Below are 22,838 nucleotides of genomic sequence, written 5' to 3'. Positions count from 1 at the left end.
AGAAACCGCTCGAGTCAGTCCACAAGCTTCAGAAAGTAGGTACGGGGAGACACTGGAAGGGATGCTACAGCAGTCACTGAGATGCATGGTTTCCAAAGTTCTCCCAAGCTTCTTACGGTTACACAATTTCTGCATGTCTTAAACTATAAAACATTTCGGCTGATATTAGACCAGTGTGAACAGTGCCAGCTCTGGGAAAGATCTAGAATGTTCTCTGGGGCAGCGGTGGGTGTGGCCTCACCCCGAGCCCACCCCCAGCAGGCCCCACGGTGAGGCCTTCACACCTGTCCTCAGAAGCAGGGCCTCAGCTCCTTCGGGGGTCTCTGTCGACACATGCACTCCGGCTTCCCCAGTGGCTCAGCTGGTAAAGAACCTGTCTGCCAATGCAGGAGACTCAAGAGATGCAGGTTGGATCCCTGGGTCAGGAAGATCCCCTGGAGAAGGAAATGGCAACTTGCTCCAGTATCCTTGCCTGGAAAATCTGGTGGACAGAGGGCCTGGTGGGCTACAATCTGTGGTATCACAAAGTCGGACATAACTGAGTACATGCACACACACAAATGTATGTGTAGTTATTGTTCTGTGCTTCCCCAGAGTAAAAACAAAATATCTTTTGTCAATATGTATGTGACTAAACGGTGAAGAGGTATTTATATGACCGCTCGCAAGTCAGACAGATCCATGGATTTGAAACATTTAAACAAACAGCACCACTTTGTAGAAAGTGGTTAGTGAGGGGGAGGTGAAGAGGCCGGTGAATCCCATGCTAAGACGAAACGCCCAAAACATGTTTCAGGGAAATTCGTCTTGGGTTATGCACTCTTTTTCAGACTTCTTAAACTCGACCTGAGAACTGTAAGCAAATAAAAGTCCTCACAAACCAGGGAGGTAAATCCTCCAGCACAGCAGCTCCAGGGGGAGGGGAGAGGGAGTGACTCACCCAGAGCTGGGAGAGACGCCCCCCACCAGGCTCCTCCTCCACCCTCTCCTCCCTCCACCCCTCCCTCCCTCCTGGGCTGAAACTCCAGAAGGAGAGCAGACAGGACTTCTCTCTGCCCGGCCAGCATCACGGTCACCACAGCCCACCCTGCCCCCGGCCCCTGCTCCATGGTGACACGACCGCCGGTGACATGAGGCTGCCCCGCGCCCTGCTCCCCCTGCTGCTGCAGGCCTGCTGGGCCTCCGCGCAGGACGACACCGTGGCCTCGAGGGCCATCGCCTTCCAAGGTGAGTGGACTTGCCGTGTCTGTTGGGCGAGGCCGGCCTGGACCAGACGCATCCGGCGTGAGGTCCAGGAGACCCCGGCCCCTGCCTTGATGTTCAAGAGCTTAGATGCAGCTCAGCTGGCGGGGGACCCTGGGGAGGAGGATGGGCCTCACCAGGTCTCAGCCCCTGTGCCCCCTGAGTGTCTGCACCCCCTCTGCCTCCATCATCGGCTCCTTCTGATTCCTTCCTGGTGATCAGTCAGGAAACGCTCCTACCTGCTCCTACACACCCTCTCCTGAAGGTCAAGCCCCTCCCTGGCAGTTTTAAATTCAACTTCTCCTTGCTCTTTCAGGAGTGTTGGGGCCTGACTGGGCATAAGGGGGTGACTGGCTGGGGAAGTGGCCAGTGGGGCTGGTGGGGGCTCACCTGGGGAAGGGACGGTGCAGGGCTGAGCCTCTCCTCCTGTCCGTGACCCAGACTGCCCTGTGGACCTGTTCTTTGTGCTGGATACCTCCGAGAGCGTGGCCTTGAGGCTGAAGCCCTATGGGGCCCTGGTGGACAAGGTTAAGTCCTTCACCAAGCGCTTCATTGACAACCTGAAGGACAGGTAGGACCTTGTCCCCCTCCCCCCGTTCACCATGCTCTTGGAGGGCAGGGGAGACAGGCTGGTGTCTCCCCTACCTCAGCCAGCAGGCAGAGCTGGGCCTCAGGGTCCCCATTCTGAGAAGGGCGGTATTGGCCAGGCCACTTGAGTCCCTTCCCCTGGGGCTGTGTGATTCAGATGGGCTAGAAAAGGACTGAGTTGAGATGGAGCCAGCTGTTTAGCCAGGAGGGCCAAGGGGGACAGTGCTATAGCTTGGGCTCCCCAAAGGCAGTGTTGAACAGCTCCCCTCCCCCACCCTGAGCAGGCTTGGAGGTTGGCCTGAGGCCCTGTGGGTCCGCCTGGTACCTAGAGGGGGCGCCCCTCACCAGCCACCTGGACACTGACCACTGCCCAAGTAGACGGTCACAGCCCAAGTCCCAGACCCGAGGTCTCTGTGTCCCCCGTGTCCAGTGTCCTAGTCAGAGCGGCCCCAGCCTGGTGTTGGCTTTGGGGGCAACATGCTCCATCCATCCATCCATCCATCCCTCCACTTGCTCACTCACACATGGGGGAGCCCCTGGCGGCAGGTGTGGCCGAGGACGGGACACGCCTGCAAGGAGGCGGGGCCTGGCCAGGGTGGGGCGCTAAGCTCAGAACCAGGCTCCACCCATCTCCCTCACCTTCGCAGGCCCCACCCCTCCTCCCGCTCTGACCCACTGACCGGCTGGGGGCTAACAGGCCCCCAGCCTCCCAACCACCAGAAAGGCTGCAGGGAAGGTGCCCAGTGCAGGGCACTGTGGGACCGAAACCCCAGACCTCCTGAAATGCCCGGGTTTATGAAGGCCAGGGAGGGCCCAGGTGTGGACAAGCTTCGTGGAGCGGGCACGGGGCAGCCAGGTGACCCAGCATCCCACTCTGGGGGGCTTTGGCCCTGTACCTTATTCACTCCAATTGTGAACTGGGGGCTCTTCCTGCCTTTGGGGCTGTTGGCGCCCCACGGAGGCCTCTGTCACCTGTCGGCTGATGGGCTGGAGGGGCCTGGCTACCCCCTGAGATCCTCGGCCAAAATGACCGGGGCAGAGAGAAGAAGCCACTCAGATCCAGGGGTCCTATCCCCTCCCTCCCCCTCGCCCCTGTCCCCTGTCACCGTCTCCACTGCTATCTATGCAGGGTCTGTCCCCCACTCCATGGCCCTGGGATAGGGTCTCGGCTCACGGCTCCTCATCTGAGGCCCTGGAGATCAGGGGACATGGTGGTCGCTAGCTGGCTGGGCCCGCCCTCCTGGCCACCCCCGTCTCCCCGCCCTGTGCCCCCCCCCCTCCCCCGGCACGGGGACCGGTGTCTCAGGGCTGCTTACGGGACCACGGGCTCCTCCCTCTCGGCGTGAGAGGGGACCGGCTGTCTGTCCACCTGTGACCCCGCTGAGCAGGGGAGGGGAGCGCGCCGGGGTGTGGGGAGGCCCACTCACCATCCCGGGCCCGCAGGTACTACCGCTGTGACCGCAACTTGGTGTGGAATGCGGGCGCGCTGCACTATAGCGACGAGGTGGAGATCATCCGCGGGCTCACGCGCATGCCCAGCGGCCGCGACGAGCTCAAGAGCAGCGTGGACGCCGTCAAGTACTTTGGGAAGGGCACCTACACCGACTGCGCCATCAAGAAGGGTCTGGAGGAGCTGCTCGTGGGGTGAGTGCCTGCCGCCCTGTGGCGCCGCCCTCCCCCGCCAACTTCCAACTCTGCCTGGGGAGCGTCCAGCGCTCCCTGGTTGCTGCCTGCTGGCCGGCTGGACTTTGGTGCCTGAGGTCCCCAGAGCAGACCCAGTGCCCGCGGGGGTCGTGCTGGTGACCACCGCCCAGCCTGCCCCCTCACTGTCTACCACTCTGTCCCTCCCTCCAGCTATCCACTGTCTCCTCAACCACTGAAGGCAGAGGGGACCTGAAATGTAATTCCACGGAACTTTATTTTCTGTTTTAATATCCTTGTCTATGTTGTTGTTCAGTTGCTCAGTAGTGTCCCACTCTACGACCCCATGGACTGCAGCACTGCCAGTCTCCTCTGTCCTTCACCATCTCCTGGAGCTTGCTCAAACTCATGTTCATTGAGTCAGTGATGCCATCCAACCATCTCATCCTCTGTCAACCCCTTCTGTTCCTGCCCTCAACCTTTCCCAGGATCAGGGTCTTTTCCAGTGAGTCAGTTCTTCACATGAGGTGGCTAAAATATGGGAGCTTCAGCTTCAACATCAGTCCTTCCAATAAATATTCAGGACTGATTTCCTTTAGGATAGACTGGTTTGATCTTGCAGTCCAAGGGACTCTCAAGAGTCTTCTCCAACACTACAGTTCAGAAGTATCAGTTCTTCAGTGCTCACCTTTTTTATGATCCAACTCTTATCCTTTTCTGTAAGCCCACCTTATGGCCGGATCAACACAGGGAAACTGGAAACACTGCTCTGAGAGCCACCCTTGGGTCTGCATCTCCCTCTGGGGTCTCTAGCCCCCTGCCCCTCACCTCCAGTCTAGGGGTCTCAGCGATGTGGTCCCAACGGGGCCCTGAGCTGTTGGGGTCAGCGGTGGCGTGAGGAGGCTGGGCCAGGTGATCTCACCTCCTCCACACCTTGCAGGGGCTCCCACCTGAAGGAGAACAAATACCTGATCGTGGTGACTGATGGGCACCCCCTGGAGGGCTACAAGGAGCCCTGTGGGGGCCTGGAGGATGCAGTGAATGAGGCCAAGCATCTGGGCATCAAAGTCTTCTCTGTGGCCATCACGCCTGACCACCTGGTGGGGCACCCCCCCAGAGCCTGCAGTGGAGGGAGGGGGTACCCAGGGACTACAATGGGAGAGGGTATGGGCATAGCCCGAGGGACTGGGGCTCCAGGGGAGTAGAGGAGGGGAGGGCCTGGCGCTCCCACTGTCGCTGACGTTCACCCTCGCTCTGGTTGCATCGATGGCAGGAGCCACGTCTAAGCATCATCGCCACAGACCACACGTACCGGCGCAACTTCACAGCGGCTGACTGGGGGCAGAGCCGCGACGCCGAGGAAGTCATTAGCCAGACCATCGATACCATCACGGACATGATTGTGAGCGCCGCCTGCAGGCCCAGCACCCCGCCGAGTCCAGGTGCCGGAAACCCTGTGCCCAGGAATGAAAGCTAATTTGACTTTTCTCTCTCACTTTTCAGAAAAATAATGTGGAGCAAGTGGTAAGCCCCTCCTCCCCCCCCATGTCCCCCACCCTGGCATCACCATCGCCCGTTCCTCCACCAGCAGTCTGAGCGCGGGCGGCCGGCGTGGCTGTGCCCACGCTTCCTGACATGTCCCTCTGTCCTCTTCCCATCCCGCAGTGCTGCTCCTTCGAGTGCCAGGTGAGTGTGGCCCTTGCCCACCCCCACCCCTGGGCCGCCCCAGTGGTGCCCCCACTGACTGTTCTTTTTGTGTCTTGCAGCCCGCCAGAGGACCCCCCGGGCCTCGAGGCGACCCCGGGTACGAGGTAAGTGGCCACATCCTGCCGGTGCTTACCTTGATGGAGAGGGAGGCCTGGGAGAAATATCCTGCAGGCTGCCGCCAGGTCTAGGGGTGCAGCTGGACCCCAGGCAGCTGCCCTCAGCACCCACCACCCAGATGCTCTGCTGAGCAGGTGTCCCAGCCATGGGAGAGGGTCTGGGCGTGGTGACCCCACAGCTGATTTGGTGGCCATGGCTGCCGTGGGGTGGGGTCTGCTGCCCCAGCCTCCTTCCCGTGGTGGAGGGCATGGCCTTCCTGGAGTGAGTGTCCCTGTGGCTCTGCTCCCAGAGGTGGGCCTGCCGTGGGATGGATGCAAAATGGGCCCAAGGCCAGACTGGAAAACAAAATTCATTGCTAGTATTCACAAGCTGGGAGCTCACTCATGAAATTCTAGAGTTCTGGCTTTTCCTGGAAAGCGTCAAGTCCAGTGGCCATGGAGCCATGTGGCCACCTTCCACAGGGGGCTTCCAGGCTGCATCCACCTTGCACTCCCACCTGACCCTGGGGGCCCAGCACGGCAGCAAGAACAGGCAAAGAGAAAAGAGTCAGGGTCAGCCAGGCAGCCCCAGGGCTTGGTGGGGTGTGTGGGAGAGACCCTGGGCCTGCCCTCATACCCTGGGCCTCGGGAAAGGTGCCTGGAAACCATGTAGACACTGGAGATGGGATGGAATAACTTCATAGACCTTTTTTTGTTAGCAAGTAGGGGCTTCCTTTTACCAGCTTTTTAGAAGTAAATGGAATTTGTCCTCTGACCATGATCTGCTCTCTGTTCTAGGGAGAAAGAGGGAAGCCAGGGCTCCCGGGAGAGAAAGGAGAAGCTGGAGAACCTGTGAGTGCCGGGTGCCTGACTGAGGGGTGGGGACGCTGAGAAGCCAGAGGCCAGGGAACCAGACCGCAGAAACTTCCGGAAGGATGACTGGTTTCTGAGCACCATGGCCGTGTGGCCTGATTCTCGGAGGACATGGCTCCTGTGGGTGATGAAGACCGGGGGGCACACGGCCCAGCTGGCCTTCCAGCACTCCCACCCGGGCAGACCCCCACGCCCCTCAGTCCCCCTCCCACAGGCCCACCTGCTCACAGAGGGCAGGGGGCAGCGGTCGGCCAGCAGGTGGCCTCTGCTTCAGCCGTGGTGGTCTCCTCCCCGGGGTGGGGGGCCCTGTGTCTCTCCCTCCCTGGAGCTCCACTGAGAGTCCCCAGGAATGGGGTGGGGCTTCCACAGCAGGGCGCTTCTTGGACACAGGTCAGTGGTCAGCCTGCCGGGTCTCTCCAGCTGACCAAGCCTGAGTAGGGTGGGGAGTGAGGGGGCTGGTGGGGGTTTCCTGCTCCCAGGGCTGTCTAACACGCCACCCTCCTCTGCTGCAGGGAAGACCTGGGGACCTTGGACCCGTCGGCTACCAGGGCATGAAGGTGGGTCTCTCCTCCCCCACGGGGCCTTGCCCTGGGCCTCAGGGCATCAGGCCTCCAGCACCCCTCACACCCACTTCCTCTCCTCTGTTTGCTGTGTAGGGAGAAAAAGGGAGCCGAGGGGAGAAGGTGAGTGACCTGCGGCTTTGGGACATGTCCCTGGGGCACGGAGTGGCCCCCCACTCTGGACAAGGACAGTGCTGCCCGTTCCCTGCGTGGTGAGGCTGCAATGAGCTGGGGGTGCCTCACCCCACGATGGGGCGACCAAGCCCCTCACCCTCCCTTTCTATCTCCACAGGGCTCCAGGGGACCCAAAGGCTACAAGGTGAGATGCCCGAGGGGCACAGTCGGTGGGGACACTGCCCTGTGGGGGTGCAGTCTGACCTTTGTCTGACCTTTGGTTTTTGCACTTCTCAGGGCGAGAAGGGAAAGCGTGGCATGGACGGCGTGGATGGCATGAAGGTCACCCTCAGCTCGGGGAGGGCGGAGGCGGGGCATATTTTTCGGGGAAGGGGTGGTGGGCCAGGCTGGCTATCCTCGAGGAGGTGGGTGGATAGGGGTCTCATATGTGGCCACCCTGGGCAACTCTGAGGTAGCGTGGAAGGCAGGAGATGTTTCTTGCCAAGCCTCAGGTCCCAATGGACCCTAAGCTACCCAGCCAAGCTCAGAGTGTCTTCCACTGGGGGGAACCTTCTTAGGAAACGGTGGATGAGCCAGAGCTGAGAGGCTTGACTCCCAAACCCACCTTCCTCCTTGCAGGGGGAGACAGGGTACCCCGGCCTGCCAGGCTGCAAAGGCTCACCCGGATTCGACGTAAGTCACTTTCTCTTACCCACATCTTAAGGCTGTAAGCTCTCAGGAGTGAAAATTGCCTCAGCCCTCCTGCCAACCATGCGAAGTCACGCATGCCATATGGCCTGGAGACCTGTCTTGCTGGCTTGTCGCTTGCCGGCAAGTGGCTGCCAGTGGTTGCCATTTCAGACTGTGGTCTGACTCCTCTCCCCAGGGTGTCCAAGGACCTCCCGGGCCCAAGGGCGATGCAGGTGCCTTTGGACTGAAAGGAGAGAAGGTCAGTGACTCGAGCCCACAGAGGGTGGGCCCGGCTGGGGCTTAAAAGACTTTGAGGAGAACTTCCTTCTGGAAGCAGGTTCTCGGCTTTAGTGTGGGGGCCAGGCCCCACTGCTCTTCCCGGACTGGCAGGGATGGGCGTGGGAACCTCTGCCCGGGAGAACACAGGGTCCCCAGCCTTGGGCGTGTCCCACCCCCATCGCACTTCTGGCACCTGCCTGTCCATCCGAGGCCTCTCTGGACACCTCAGGATAGTCCACACAGCCTGCAGCCCTCTGGTCAGCCCAGGATCAACCTGCTCAAATGAAATGCAAACTCAGGAATAAACTCAGTGAAATACTCACACTGCGGCGGGCAGAGCAGTGAGGCCTGAGGATTCGCATTCCGCCTCTAATTCGAATCTGTTGCTGATATTTCTCTGGGTTTTCAGCAGCAGCAAATGCTGGAAAAGTTGGAGGAGTAACATGGATTCTATCCCAAATGCATCCTAGCAACATGGATGTCCTGGAGTTTGGTTGAGGTCTGAGGGTGCCAGCCCCCAGCCTGGCAATCCCAGGCTTCCACTCTCAAGGGCCCGGCTGGCCCCTGCCATGGGCAGTGTTTGAACCTGGGAAGTGGGTTTGATGCAGAGATGTGAGTGGCTAGGGTCATCAGGGACTGCGGCCTGAAGCCTGGGTGAGGAGGGTCAGCGTGGGGTCACGGGCCCCCAGGACAGCTGGGCATGGCCTCCTGAAGACTGACCCTCGGGTCTTTCCAGGGTGCGCCCGGAGCAGACGGGGAGCCTGGGAGGCCAGGGAGCACGGGGCCCCCCGGAGATGAGGTGAGCGTGCACGTTTCCCTGATGCAGTGGGGGTGACCGCGCCTGGGAGGGCCGCAGGGTCAGAGGAGACGGTCTGCACTGTTGTTCTCAGGGTGAGCCCGGAGAGCCCGGTCCCCCGGGAGAGAAGGGAGAAGCCGGCGATGAGGTAAGAGCCCTCCTGCCCGCGACACCCCAGACTCAGCAGAGATCTTCCTGCTGACAAACTCATGTCGATTCCTCTTACTCCAGGGAAATGCAGGACCAGACGGAGCCCCCGGAGAGAAGGTGAGTGGGTGCTCTGAGCCTCACCAGTCAGCAGCCGGTATGACTGGTGTGACCCACAAGGCCCCAGGTGGACGGGGCGGGGCATGAGGTGGAGACACCATGCATCCTGGCATCTGCTGGGGGGACAGCCCTGAGCCCAGGACCCAGGCTCCCACCCCACACCTCACCGCCTCTGCTCCCTCCACACAGGGAGGCCCTGGGGAAAGAGGACCTCGAGGGACCCCAGGTGCGCGGGGCCCAAGAGGAGACCCGGTGAGTTGCTGTCCCCAGGCTGGGACCCCCATCCCCTCAGAGGGAGGCAGAGACCCAGCCAGACTGGGGTCAGGCCATCAGAATCAAGGACAGGTCACCGTGACCCTCTGGCCCTGAGGTGTGGGTGACCCACACCCTGGACTCCCATGTCCCAAAGATCCCCCTCTCCCGCCTACTTCCTGTGTGGGACCTCGCCCCCCCAGGCCCCCAGCTGCAGAGAAAGGTCAGCAACAGATTCGGATTAGAGGCGGAATGCAAATCCTTAGGCCTCCCTGCTCCGCCCACCATGGTGTCAGCATCACCCTGCTTGTTCTTCAGTTTACATTTCACAGAGGGGAGTGTAGCCAGCACCCTCCCCCCACCCCTGCCGGGGGGACAATGAGCTGCCTCCAGGCCTCAGCAGGGGTATCGGCCCCTCATCATGGCCCCTTGAAAACACGAGTCCCCTGATGGCCAAGCACATGCCCCGTTGGAGGACAGGGGAGAGAAAGAAGCGAGGCCACCACAGCGGATGACAGGAGCTGCCGGACCTCAGCTGGTGGCCCCCAGGGCGGCCGTCCTCCTCCGTCTCCTCCTTAGTGGCTTTTCCTCCCAGGGTGAAGCTGGACCCCAAGGTGACCAGGGACGAGAAGGCCCCGTCGGTGTCCCCGGTGACCCGGTAGGAAGCCTGGCTGGCAGGGGTGGGGGGGTGGGGGCATGGTGCTGCCAGATGGGAGCAACTCACAGATGCAGGGGGAGGTCTCTTCACTGCCAACCCAGGTGCTTCCTTGTGGGGGTGTGGCCTGGAGACCTGGGGTGTCTGGGGTTGGGGGGACGGCGGCCAGGGGGCTGGTACGGATTGGCAAGGTGGACCAGTGCTCACAGGGGGAGCCCTGTCCCTGGGTGGGCACTGCCAGGACGCAGCCCTGAGCAAAGACCCCCACGCTGCCCCCCACGTTGCCCTCAGAGAGGGGAGGATGCCTTGGTGCAGCTAGTGCTGGAAGAGGTCAGTGAGGGTGGAAGCCGGGCAGTGAGCCATCAAGACCAGTGGGGGCAGGGAATGGGGGTGGGGCTGGCAGCAGCAGAGGTGTGCTGGAGCCTGGGCCCTTGGGGACCCCTCCAGCCTGGGAAGGGGGGCAAGGCCCTGGAGGACTGAGCCCAGACAGGTACCACACCAGAGATGAAGTGTGTAAACCTCCCTCAGGGTTTGGAGCCCGGCGGTGAGATGCTGGCAGGAAGTTGACTTGGGAGTGTCAGTCCAAGGAACATTCCAGAATTCCTGGGTGTGACCTTCTAGAGGCCATGTTAGGGGAGGGGAAGACAGTGGAGGCCTGAAGAAGCAGTGGGCTGGGCGAGAGGAGCAGCCTGGGAATAGGCTGGAAGCTATGAGCAGCTGGATGGGAGAGCTGAGATCACTCCCCCAGGGAGCATCATGCCTGACCGCCCACCCCCCCACTGCCAACTGGTGCTCTCAGCCCATCTTCTCCAGACCCTGACTGGGTCCTGCTGCAGGGTTCACAAGTGGAGGGCATGTGGGGTGACAGAATGCACACATAGATGAGACAGGTCAGGATGGGCTGTCACCACTGGGCCTTGGCCAGAGGGACAAGGCAGGAGCCTGCCTGGCCGTCGGGTTTGTCGAAGTTGCCACACCACATTGATGGGTGGTCTTGGCCAGGCTGTGCTGGAGCTCTGGTGGCATCCTGGCACTCCTGGTGGCCAGTGGGTCCTGGAAGAGGTCTACAGAACCCACTCAAGCTCCAGCCAGCCCTGGGGAAGCACTGGAAGGGGGGCACACAGGCTGGTGCCACGCTTATGGGGCAGGGAGGCTGGCAGTTCAGTGGGGAGACAGACCATATGTCTATGAACACATAGCAAATGGACCAGTGTGTGTGGTGAGGATGCGTGGCAAGGGAGCTGGATCCTGCGAGGCCCCGGACTCCACCCGCCCCCTCCCGTGTGGTGAGGGCTGCACCCGGGGCCCACAAGCCCCTGAGGGCCCCTGAGATGCAGGGTGCAGTCTGGGCTGGGCACCCTTGGCCTGCGATGGGGCCTCTTCCTTGGTGTCCTTGGAAGGGTCTGCTTCCTGCCCCTTATCATTCTCGCAGACTGTGTGTAGATTGTCCGCAGTGTTTTGCTTTACAGAAAAATACTGTCATAAGTATCAACATCCATCTGTTGTTCAGTCAGATCATCTGTCCATCTGTCCATGTGTTTATCCATCTTTATCTGTCTGTCCACCCATCACCTGTGTACACATGTGTGTATCTCTCCATCTGTCCATCCACCCATCACCTGTGTACATGTGTCAGTTCAGTCCATCTGACACATGTGTCAGTTCAGTTCAGTCACTCGGTTGTGTCTGACTGTTTGCAACCATGCATGGACTGCAGCACACCAGGCTTCCCTGTCCATCACCAGCACCTGAGGTTGCTCAAACCCATGTCCATCAAGTCGGTGATGCCATCCAACCATCTCATCCTCTATTGTTCCCCTTTTCCTCCTGCCTTCAATCTTTCCCAGCATCAGGGTCTTTTCCAATGAGTCAACTCTTCATGCCAGGTGGCCAAAGTATTGAAGCTTCATCTTCAGCATCGGTCCTTCCAATGAATATTCAGTGCTAATTTCCCTGAGGATTGACTGGTTTGATGTCCTTGCAATCCAAGGACTCTCAAGAGTCTTCTCCAACACCACAGTTCAAAAGCATCAATTCTTCAGAGCTCAGCTTTCTTTATAGTCCAGCTCTGACATCCATACGTGACTACTAGAAAACCATATCTTTGACTGGATGGACCTCTGTTGGCAAATTAATGTTTCCACTTTTGCATATGCTGTCTAGGTTGGTCATAACTTTTCTTCCAGACAGCAAGTGTCTTTTAATTTCATGGCTGCAGTCACCATCTGCAGTGATTTTGGAGCCCAAAAGAATAAAGTCTGTCACTCTTTCCATTGTTTCCCCATCTATTTGCCATGATCTTAGTTTTCTGAATGTTGAGCTTTAGGCCAACTTTTTCACTCTCCTCTTTCACTTTCACCAAGAAGCTCTTTAGTTCTTCTTTGCTTTCTGCCATAGGGTGATGTCATCTGCGTATCTGAGGTTATTGATATTTCTCCCAGCAATCTCGATTCCAGCTTGTGCTTCATCCAGCCCGGCATTTTGCATGATGTACTCTGCATAGAACTTAAATAAGCAGGGTGACAATATACAGCCTTGATGTTTTGGAACCAGTCTGTTGCTCCATGTCCAGTTCTAACTGTTGCTTCTTGACCTGCATACAGATTTCTCAGGAGGCAGTCAGGTGGTCTGATATTCTCATCTCTTGAATAATTTTCCACAGTTTATTGTGATCCACACAGTCAAAGACTTTATTGCATAGTAAATAAAGCAGAAGTATATGTTTTTCTGGAACCCTCTTTCTTTTTGTATGATCCAAAGGATGTTGACAATTTGATCTCTGGTTCCTCTGCCTTTTCTCAATCCAGCTTGAACATCTGGAAGTTCACAGTTCATGTACTGTTGAAGCCTGGCTCAGAGAATTTTGAGCATTACTTTGCTAGCATGTGAGATGGTACAATTGTGCAGTAGTTTAAACCTTCTTTGGCATTGCCTTTCTTTGGGATTGGAATGAAAACTGACTTTTTCCAGTCCTGTGGCCACTGCTGACTTTTCCAAATTTGCTGGCATATTGAGTGCAGCACTTTCACAGCATCATCTTTTAGGATTTGAAATAGCTCAGCTGGAATTCCATCACCTCCACTAGCTTTGTTCGTAGTGATGCTTCCTAAGGCCCACTTGACTTCGCATTCCAGGGTATCTGGCTCTAGGTGAGAGATCACACCATTGTGGTCATCTGGGTCATTAAGATCTTTTTTGTACAGTTCTGCTGTGTATTCTTGGCACCTCTTCTTAATATCGTCTGCTTCTGTTAGGTCCATACCGTTTCTGTCCTTTTTTGTACCCATCTTTGCATGAAATGCTCCCTCGGTATCTCCAATTTTCTTGAAGAGATCTCTAGTCTTTCCCATTTTATTGTTTTCCTCTATTTCTTTGCATTGATCACTGAGGAAGGCTTTCTTATCTCTCCTTGCTGTTCTTTGGAACTCTGCATTCAAATCAGTATATCTTTCCTTTTCTCCTTTGCCTTGAACTTCTCTTCTTTTCTCAGCTATTTGTAAGGCCTCCTCAGACAACCATTTTGCCTTTTTGCATTTTTTTACAATGTGTACACTTGTGTGTATCTATCCATCTGCCCATCCACCCATCACCTGTGTACATATATGTGTATCTATCCATCTATCCATCCACTTATCTGTCTAGTCATCTGTCATATATCCATGGATGTATGTATCCATCCATCCATCTATCCGCCCACCCACCTGCTCATCCATCCATCCTGAAGAGCTTCCAAGACAATATCCAGCATGTAAATTCTTAGCAGCAAAATGTCAGCCCCAGTGTTATATGTATGAGTTGACATTTGCCAAATAATCCTACCTACCTGCCCATCTGGCCCCCACTCACACTCCCCCAAGAATGTAAAACAAGCTTCACACACACTTCTGCCAACATGAGCTGTGATCAGACTCTGGCTCCACATGTTTAGTCATCTCCTGGATTGACTGTTGATGTGTTTGTGGGCTGAGTGTGGTCTCTGCTGGGCTGTTCATGCAGTTGATCACTTCCCGCCAGGGTCTGTGTCCCCCACGGTGGTGGGGGATGGGGGGCTGCATCCATGGTGCAGACGTTGTTCTCGTCTGTCCTGAGTTTGTCTGGGGTACCTTGTAGTTGAGGTTGTCCTGCTTCTGCACAAAGGTTTACAGATGCTCTCACCCCTTTCAGTGTGGTTTTGCTCACCTCTGATTCATCGGGAGCGTAGATTCCAGCGGTGGAAGAGGGGTGGGCTTGCCCTCCTTGGCTTTTTCAGTGAACAGCCAGCCCGTTGTCACAACGCACATGAGTGCAGTCTGTCTCAATGATTGAAATGCGGTTCCATCAGGTTTAAAGCCCCTCATCTCTACGTGTCTCTTTCTGGAACGACTGTCACATGCCCCTGCTCTTTCTGTGTCCACCCCATTCCCACAACTGACTCTTGTGGCCTCAGGCTGAGCAGGCCCTGTTGCCAGGCCACCTCCCCGGCCCTGGCCTTTTCTGGACAGTAACTGAGGAGCTGTAGTCGCTCCTGGCCAGTGGTGCTGACACATTCTGCCCAGATTCTTCCTGTGGCACTGTCGGGAAGTCATTCAAACTCTAAAGGCACAGAACACTGGAAGTGGGACCTGGCCTGGGGTCCTGGGTGCATCCCAACCGCATTAGTTTTCAGAGTAATTGGTCGCTGCAGTAAAAGGAAGCTGCCGAGAGTGTGGGGCAAAGGGAGGCCCCTCTTAGGCCGCAGGAACCCTGGACACTGCTGGGAACGGCTGTCTCCTTTGGGGGGTGCCCTGTGTCCCCCCAGCCTGTGACCAACTGGGGATGGTCCCCCCTGGACCTGTGGCTCCCAACCCAGGTGGCACTTGGTCACCTGCACATTCAACTTCCCGGCCCCCAGGTCTTCTATTTCTGAACTCAGCCCCACCCTCCCGACCCTGTCAGGGGCCCCACAAGCCCCTCCCGACTCCAGACCCAACAGGAGGTCGGCTCTGACACCAGGGTCCATGCAGAAGGTCCTGGGAAATGTGTTTTCCCAAATCGCTGGAAAAGGCAACTGAGAAACTGAGGAAGGGTCCCATTCTCCTGTGTGCACCCGGCCACCAGGCCTGGCCTGTCCCCATCCTTCCGCAGTGGGCGCCCCCATCCCCCTGCAGTGGTTGCCCCAGGAGCTCCACCCAGTTTGGTGTTTCCATGTCTCAAGCAGTTCCTTGAGTTCCCAGGATGTGCTACTGGGGGCCAGGAGGCATCACCACACAGGGCCACTCCCATCCCTTTCCTGTCCCAAGATAGGTCAGGGGTCTGTGGAGTCCTTGGGGGACCAAGAGCCTGGACGGGAAGGCAGGCGGTGGCCCCCAGGGAGCGGCAGGATGGAGCAGCCAGCAAGGGTGGGGTGTGGGGCCGGGGGCACCCGGGGGCCCATCTCGGGTGTGTCCTCTCTGCAGGGTGAGGCTGGCCCCGTCGGGCCGAAAGGATACCGAGGTGATGAGGGGCCCCCAGGGACCGAGGTGAGTAGCCCTCCCTGCCGCTATCCCAGGAGGGACTAGCCTGACCCCCCGTCCCCGACCCCCACCCAGACTTCTTTGGGAGAACCGCCTGGGCTCCTGCACATAAATGTTTCATTTCACTTCATGGAATGTGTGACTCTGACGACATTTAGAAAATGCAGAAAAATATTAAAAAGAATTGAAATCGAAAACCCCACCTAGAGAGAAACCGCATTGACAGATTGGCTTATTTCTTTTCCAAATTCCCTTTTTTTTTCTTTCTTTGCATGTTATGCCTTATGAATTTGACTTGAGAAGGTTTTCTGTTGTTTTTCTCATTATGAACTCAGACCTTAACAATTGTTCAACTTTGCTGACATGCTGGCGCTGGCCACGCCTGCAGTGTGTCTGCTGGTGCCTCCACCCCGTCTGGTTGGGCTCTTGGGTGTGAATCCCCCACAGTTGACCCCCTGGGTCCCTGTCCCTGTTCTGGTCACCTCCTTCTTGGGTCACTCCCTGGGTGGACATGGGGGAGGTATAGCCTCTAAGGCCCAAAAGTGGCATGGCCTCCAGGATTCCAGGTTTAAACACCTTTTTTATGAGTAATTTATGTGCTGCATGAAAACATGTTATCTTACTTAATTCTCCTCTTTCATCCAGGAGGCCTCGTGCCTCCGAGCATATGTGGCTTGCTACCCAGAGTCCACTTCATTTTCTCCTCCTTAGGGCCCCAAAGGAGCTCCGGGGCCTGCAGGCCCCCCCGGAGACCCCGGGCTGATGGGTGAGAGGGTGAGTGATGCAGGGCAAAGGGTACATTCTGGGTGGGAGAGTGTCTGGGGCCCAGAGTCTGGAAGCAGCTGGCCTGGGCTAGTCCTGCAGTGGCTGGACTCCATCTGCTCTCCCAGGGTGAAGACGGCCCCCCTGGGAATGGCACCGAAGGTTTCCCCGGCTTTCCTGTGAGTACTCTGCATCCTGCCTGATGCCCCCTTAAGCCAGTGGGGCACATGGCTCTCTGGCTGGGGCTGCCCCTCTGGTGTGACTGGTGTGACTGATGTGACTGTCCCGCCTTTCTCCAGGGCTATCCAGGCAGCAGAGGTCCTCCTGGGATAAACGTGAGTACACGCCATCTGCTCTGTTGGCCATGGGGGGTGCACATGGGCACACACGCTTGTGCACGCACATTGCTCCCACACCTGAGCAAACACGTGCAGACACACACAGCCCCGCCGAGGTCCAGCTCATCGCCAAGCCCTGCCCCCCGCCCCCAGCCCGTGTCTGTCTCCTCAGGCCCTGCTTGGCCCTGGGCACCCCTGCTGGCTGACACTCCCCTCGGGATCTGTTCACTCCATGGCCCACCCCAGAGGCGTGCCCCCTAGAAGCCCAGAGCCGCAGCACCCACCCCAACCCTGGGCCGGCTCCCACTAACTATGTGCTCTCCATCACCTGCAGGGCACCAAAGGCTACCCCGGCCTCAAGGGGGACGAGGGAGAAGCCGGGGACCCCGGAGAGGACGTGAGTGCAGAGCCCACTGCATTTGGCGACATCCCCAGTCAACCTCAGCCTCAAGGGCCCAGAGCCCATGGATCATGGGGGAACGTGGCTCCGAGGGTGGCTGAGCATTCTGGAGGTCAAGGGGGTGATGGCCAGGCTCATAGCATGTGATCTGGCCATGCGTGGCAAGCCGACAACACTGCACTGTGTCTTTCCAGAATAATGACATTGCTCCACGAGGCGCCAAAGGAGCAAAGGGCTACCGAGGTCCCGAAGGCCCCCAGGTGGGTCCATGGGCAGGCGGGCACCCTCCCTGAGGCTGTGGAGTCTGGGGTGGTGGGAACCTGGGAGCAAGGCTCTGGGGATGGGCTCCAGGAGGATTGAGGGGACATGCGGTTTCAGGGTCTGGGGGGATGAGCATGAGGGGGTGGGCAGAAGGGGAGGACAGGTCTCCGGGTGAGCTATGACAGGCATGGCAGGGCCTCAGGTGGTGCCTGGGTGAGGCCGGGCACCTTGCCCATCAAGGTGGCGCTGTTAGACCTGTCGGGACACTCTCCCATGGTGGGGTGGGCTCCCACTGACCGCCAGGAAAGGGCAACTGGACAATGGTCACCAGGTGGACGACAGTAGCAGGTTCCCCAGCCTTGAATGTGCAGAAGCCTCGGCTCCCCCTAGTGTTGGGGGACCCTGCATGAAGGGGGTCAGCCAAGGGCTCCTGTCAGATCTGCGGCTCAGGAATCAGCACGGCCCCAGCATCCACCCTGACAATCCTTCTCCTATCCTTTCTCTGACAGGGACCCCCAGGACACGTGGGACCACCAGGACCAGACGTAAGTATTGTGAATATCTTTGTGGACTGACCACTCTGGCCAAGGCTCCTGTGGGGTGGGGAGCCTGACGGCAGCAGGGATCATAGGATGGCCACAGGGAGACATGTGGAGGCCCCAGCAGGGACACATGGAGGTCACAGCCGACACACAAGGGCCGTGGGGGCACGTGACAGTCACAGTGGGGATGTGTGCTGGTCGTAAGGGAACATACAGAGCCACGAGGGGGGACACATGATAGCCACAGTGAGACACCCGAGGCCACATATCAGAGGCCACATCAGATGTCCGTGCCCCACAGGCAGGGGCCTCCCAGGTAGAGCGGGGCATGCCCTGGGAAGGGGGACACCCTGCCCTGCCCAGCCCAGCCCCTCTGCAGTCCCAGCTGGAGTCCCAGGGGAGGGGGACCTGGAGGGCTGGCCTCACCCCCGAGGCCTGGGAAGCCTCTCCTCCCACCCTAGGGGCCACCACAGGAGAACCAGTTCCTCCTCCTGGGAGTGTCTCTTCCCTCACCCCCAGGAATGCGAGATTTTGGACATCATCATGAAAATGTGCTGTGAGTGTCTCCCCCTTGATCACTACCCTGATGAGAAAGAGCGTCCTGCCATATGCCGCCTGGGGGGGTGCAGGCAGGCAGGAGGGCAGGCATGGGCCCCTCCTGAGAGGACGCTGGGGGGAAGGGTGAGGGGGCCCTGGCTGGGGGGTTTAATCTCAATGCCTGCCCCTCCCATGAGAAAATCTGGAGGGGTGCAGGGGTAGCTGGCTGGGGGGTTAGTCTTGACGCCATATGATCGCCTCTTTCTTCTCTTCCCAGCTTGCTGTGGTGAGTCTGACTCTTCACCTGGGGGGCGGACTCATCTCCCCTCCCCTGGATTGGCCCTGGGTGCTGGCCTGCCCATCCTCCCCTGGTCATTCACGCAACCAGGGTTGGGGGGACCGGAGTTCTCTCCACGACCCCCAGTCCTTGAGCCCCCACTCCTTGCTGCCCTGCTTTGGAGGGGTCCTGGGAGGGGCTCCGAGGCTTACCGCACCCCTGCCGCCTGCAGAATGCAAGTGCGGGCCCATCGACATCCTCTTCGTGCTGGACAGCTCCGAGAGCATCGGCCTACAGAACTTCGAGATTGCCAAGGACTTCATCGTCAAGGTCATTGACCGGCTGAGCAGGGACGAGCTGGTCAAGGTGAGGCGGCTGCCCTGGCCTCGCTCAGGGATGAAGTTGCCCAGGGAGGCAGGGATCTGTCCTGACACCAGAGTGGAAGGGCCGGATGCTGGGGGCTGCAGGAGAGATGCCTTGTTTCTCAAAAGCCAAGGCCCCCAGCCCAGCAGAGCATGAGATCCCCCTGGGGGCCTGGGGGCCAGTCCAACCCGGGACGGGGTTGGGGGGTGGGTGGAGGCGTGACCTGAGCAGGGAGAAGCACCAGCACCCCGGGGATCCTGGGGGTGCTCCTCATGGCGGCGACTCTCTCGGGCAGTTTGAGCCTGGGCAGTCGCATGCGGGCGTGGTACAGTACAGCCACAACCAGATGCAGGAGCACGTGGACCTGAGGGACCCCAACATCAGGAGTGCCCAGGACCTCAAGGAGTGAGTGTGGCTGCTCGGCGCCTGCACGCGCATCATAGCCCAAGGCCCACTTGGGCCCCTGACCCCTGACTCTGGCCCTGCCCTTGACCCCCGGCCCCCCTCACTCCCGGTTCCCGCCCTAACGGTACCGTGGCCCTGCAGAGCCATCAAGAAGCTGCAGTGGATGGGCGGGGGCACCTTCACGGGCGAGGCCCTGCAGTACACCCGGAGCCGGCTGCTGCCGCCCACCCAGAACAACCGCATCGCCCTGGTCATCACGGACGGCCGCTCGGACACCCAGAGGGACACCACCCCGCTCAGCGTGCTCTGCGGCCCTGACATCCAGGTAGGGCGGCCCCCACACCACACTGTCGCCCTCACGCCCAGGGGCTCGGGGGACTGTCCCCACCAAGGGCCACACCAACACTGCCCCTCCCCCCAGGTGGTCTCCGTGGGCATCAAGGATGTCTTTGGCTTGGCCGCGGGCTCTGACCAGCTCAACGTCATCTCCTGCCAAGGCCTGGCACCCCAGGGACGGCCAGGCATCTCGCTGGTCAAGGAAAACTATGCCGAGCTGCTGGACGACGGCTTCCTGAAGAACATCACTGCCCAGATCTGCATAGGTGAGCGTGGCAGGCAGGCCCCGTGGCTCGGCTGTCCGCTCTCCACTTGCTGTGACCTCTGGCTGTGGCAGCAGATGCCCATGGCCAGCAGCGTGTCCACTCCCCCCTGAGATGTTCCCCATTCTTACTCTGGAGGTTGTGGCCTGACTCCCTTGTGGCTTGGCATCCACACAGGTGTTCCCCGAATGTGGGCTGCACCGTGGTCTCCCACTGCACACACGTGCACTGGGGTCTGAGGTTGGGTGCACCCAAAAGTGTGGGCATTGGTGGGCCTTGGAGCCTGAGACCCCTCAGAGGTTCCCACCTAAGGGACACATTTCCCACGTCCATCTGGGCTTGGCCCAGGATCAGAGCTGAGTCCACATTGCAGCTGCTGGGCAGTAACTAGAGAGTGCTTCAGGCTCAGACTCAGGGCCCCGACTGGCGCAGTGGAGCCAGCATTACCTGGGGCTTGTGGCATGGGGCCTGTGCTAGAGAACACCCTTCCTCAGCCCTGAGCTTGGTCTCCCTGTTCTTGGAAGGGCTGGTGCCTGGAAGACCCTTCCATCACTCAAAAACCCTCTCTGGAATAAGGGACATCCCTCCTGTTGGGTGGAGACAGTGGTGGCCGTGCCTTCCGCCTCAGAAGTGCCAGGGATCCTCTTGCTGGGGGGTTACAGGAGGAACAGCGGTCCCTATGATCGCTGGTTCATGCTGTGGGGTTTTCTCTTTTACAGACAAGAAATGTCCAGATTACACCTGCCCAAGTGAGTACTGGGGGGTGGATGGGACCCTCGTGGGGGGCGCTGGGTAAGAAGGGTCTGGAGGCCATAGGGGCAGGGCAGGCTCCCAGGGCCTGCGGTGCATGCTCACAGCTGCTCCACCCGCAGTCACCTTCTCCTCCCCGGCCGACATCACCATCCTCCTGGACGGCTCAGCCAGCGTGGGCAGCCACAACTTTGACATCACCAAACGCTTTGCCAAGCGGCTGGCAGAGCGCTTCCTGACAGCGAGCCGGACAGACCCGGCCCAGGACGTGCGCGTGGCAGTGGTGCAGTACAGTGGCACGGGGCAGCAGCGGCCGGAGCGCACAGCCCTGCAGTTCCTGCAGAACTACACGGTGCTGGCCAACACCGTGGACTCCATGGACTTCTTCAATGACGCCACCGACATCATGGATGCCCTGGGCTACGTGACCCGCTTCTACCGCGAAGCCTCGTCCAGCGCCGCCAAGAAGAGGCTGCTGCTCTTCTCGGATGGCAACTCGCAGGGCGCCACGCCGGCCGCCATCGAGAAGGCGGTGCAGGAAGCCCAGCGGGAGGGTGTGGAGATCTTCGCGGTGGTGGTGGGCCGCCAGGTGAACGAGCCGCACGTGCGTGTCCTGGTCACTGGCAAGGCGGCGGAGTACGATGTGGTCTTCGGCGAGCGCCACCTGTTCCGCGTGCCCAGCTACCAGGCGCTGCTGCGAGGCGTCTTCTACCAGACGGTGTCCAGGAAGGTGGCCCTGGACTAGTGGCCTGGCCCCTGCCACCGAGACAGAGGCAAGAGGGGACCTAACGTTCCTGACCGACCCGACTAGCTAGGATTTTTTTAAGGGAAAGCTTGAAAAGCCGTGATTCTATGTTCTATGCTTGGCCCACCCCCCAGAGCAGAGTGTCAGTGCGGGGGTTCTGCCGGGCCCCTCCTGCCACCTGCCTGCACCTGCACCCCAAGTGCCCTCCTCCTGCTGCCTGTCCACGTCCCCTCATCCCAGTCAGAACCCTGGCACCTGGTTCTCTTTCCTTTCTGGGGTCAGCTGTCACTGCCTTCCCTCTCCACCAGCCCCCGCCACCACCGCCCAGAGCTTGACTTCCTCCGATCTGAGAGTCCTTCCGGAAACCCTCGCTCAGCCAGAAGTCAGATCTCCCAGGGAACTTGCACAGGAGCATGAGCCCTGATGAGCTGTCCCCCATCACGAGGCTCTTGTCACTCACGCCTGCCAGCAGAGACCACGACCCCTCCTGGATGGCAAAGCCCAGACCGCAAACCCCAGAGCGAAGGTGCTGTCCTGCCCCACCCCACCCCAGGACTGGAGGCCTGGCCGCACCCCCTGGGGCACAGTGAGGTGTTTTATCAGAAACAAGCTGAAGCCCTTTTTCTCAAGAAAGTGATTGGTTCTACATTTCATTGAAGATTTTCTTGGTTCTTTAGTTTTACTTTTACTCCTTTCTGTGTTTTTTCTCAACCGTGTTCATGTGGGCGACTTTTCCAAATAAAGATTTTTCACTCTCCTTTCCATGGTCGTTTGTTCTGAGGAGTTAAACCCCCATTGTGCTTGCCCTTTGCAGCGACAGGAGGACTCAGAGGGGCTGAGGCGTCCAGGGCCCTGAGAGGTGCCTCCACGGCCAGGCGCCGTCCATCCACGCCTCTCTTCCAGGTCTGGGAGAAAATCAGGAACTTGAAGGCCGTCCCTGGTACTTGGGGAGGAGTTGGGAGGCTGAGCCTGACACCCTGACTGTAGAATCGGAAGCAGGTTCAGAGGCAGTGGGGGCTGCTGGGAGATAGGTCCCCCAAAAGGCCAGCATTCCAGCCCCCAAACCACCCCAGGATGTCTACAGGGGCTGGGCAATCCAGCCTGGATTCAGAGCAGACCACAGAGAGGCCCCACCCCCCACCCCGCAGCCCCCACCCCTGTCTTCAGGAGAAGCCCCCCATCTGAGGAAGGCAGGTAGAGTGCTGTGGGGGGAGGAAAGGGGAGAGGTGTGGCATGGGCTACAGCTGAAGAACGAGGGAGGAGTTTGGGCAGGAGTCGACCAGGGGCCTCCACAGGGGCATGGCGGGAGTGGGGAAGGGACCCTGGCGAGTATCCTTGGGCAGGGCCCCTGGGGGGATTGGCGCCCCCCCTGACACCACACAAAATGGGGCCATGAGAGCAGAGCACCAGGCGGTGGGGGTCCTTGACTCTGGGGGAGCAGCACCCCTGTGGAACGGAGGGTCAGGGATCTCCCGGGGCCTCGACCCTGACCAATGCCACACTCAGCTCCGTGGGAGCCTGACCGCTGCTGGCGTAAGTGTCCACCGCTCACGGTCACCAGGAGGAGCCCCGATTTGAGGGGTGACCCCCTCCTCGGCCCCCCCAGTGGTGTGACCGTGAGCAGGTCAC

The 22,838-nt window shown here is 59.3% G+C and overlaps 1 protein-coding gene across 1 annotated transcript; it reads left to right on the top strand.

Annotated features, from left to right (window-relative positions):
* The first annotated feature begins 1,000 nt into the window (after positions 1-1,000).
* COL6A1 (collagen type VI alpha 1 chain) lies at positions 1,001-21,966 on the top strand. Its single transcript, XM_061167402.1, has 35 exons — positions 1,001-1,227; positions 1,684-1,813; positions 3,274-3,474; positions 4,412-4,571; positions 4,745-4,873; positions 4,975-4,995; positions 5,137-5,157; positions 5,238-5,282; positions 6,072-6,125; positions 6,659-6,703; positions 6,803-6,829; positions 6,999-7,025; positions 7,118-7,162; positions 7,460-7,513; positions 7,707-7,769; positions 8,526-8,588; positions 8,680-8,733; positions 8,817-8,852; positions 9,042-9,104; positions 9,700-9,762; positions 15,174-15,236; positions 15,942-16,004; positions 16,121-16,171; positions 16,292-16,327; positions 16,665-16,727; positions 16,925-16,990; positions 17,501-17,536; positions 18,053-18,089; positions 18,348-18,356; positions 18,580-18,713; positions 19,006-19,115; positions 19,257-19,440; positions 19,537-19,717; positions 20,434-20,463; positions 20,587-21,966. The coding sequence occupies exons 1-35, from the start codon at positions 1,131-1,133 to the stop codon at positions 21,207-21,209; spliced, it is 3,084 nt and encodes a 1,027-aa protein (XP_061023385.1). The 5' UTR covers positions 1,001-1,130; the 3' UTR covers positions 21,210-21,966.
* Positions 21,967-22,838: the final 872 nt, after the last annotated feature.

The sequence above is a fragment of the Dama dama genome, chromosome 19 (assembly GCF_033118175.1).
Source record: "Dama dama isolate Ldn47 chromosome 19, ASM3311817v1, whole genome shotgun sequence".
Taxonomy (NCBI): domain Eukaryota; kingdom Metazoa; phylum Chordata; class Mammalia; order Artiodactyla; family Cervidae; genus Dama; species Dama dama.
The sequence above is the reverse complement of the archived record's forward strand: the minus strand, read 5'-3'. Positions and strand labels throughout refer to the sequence as shown.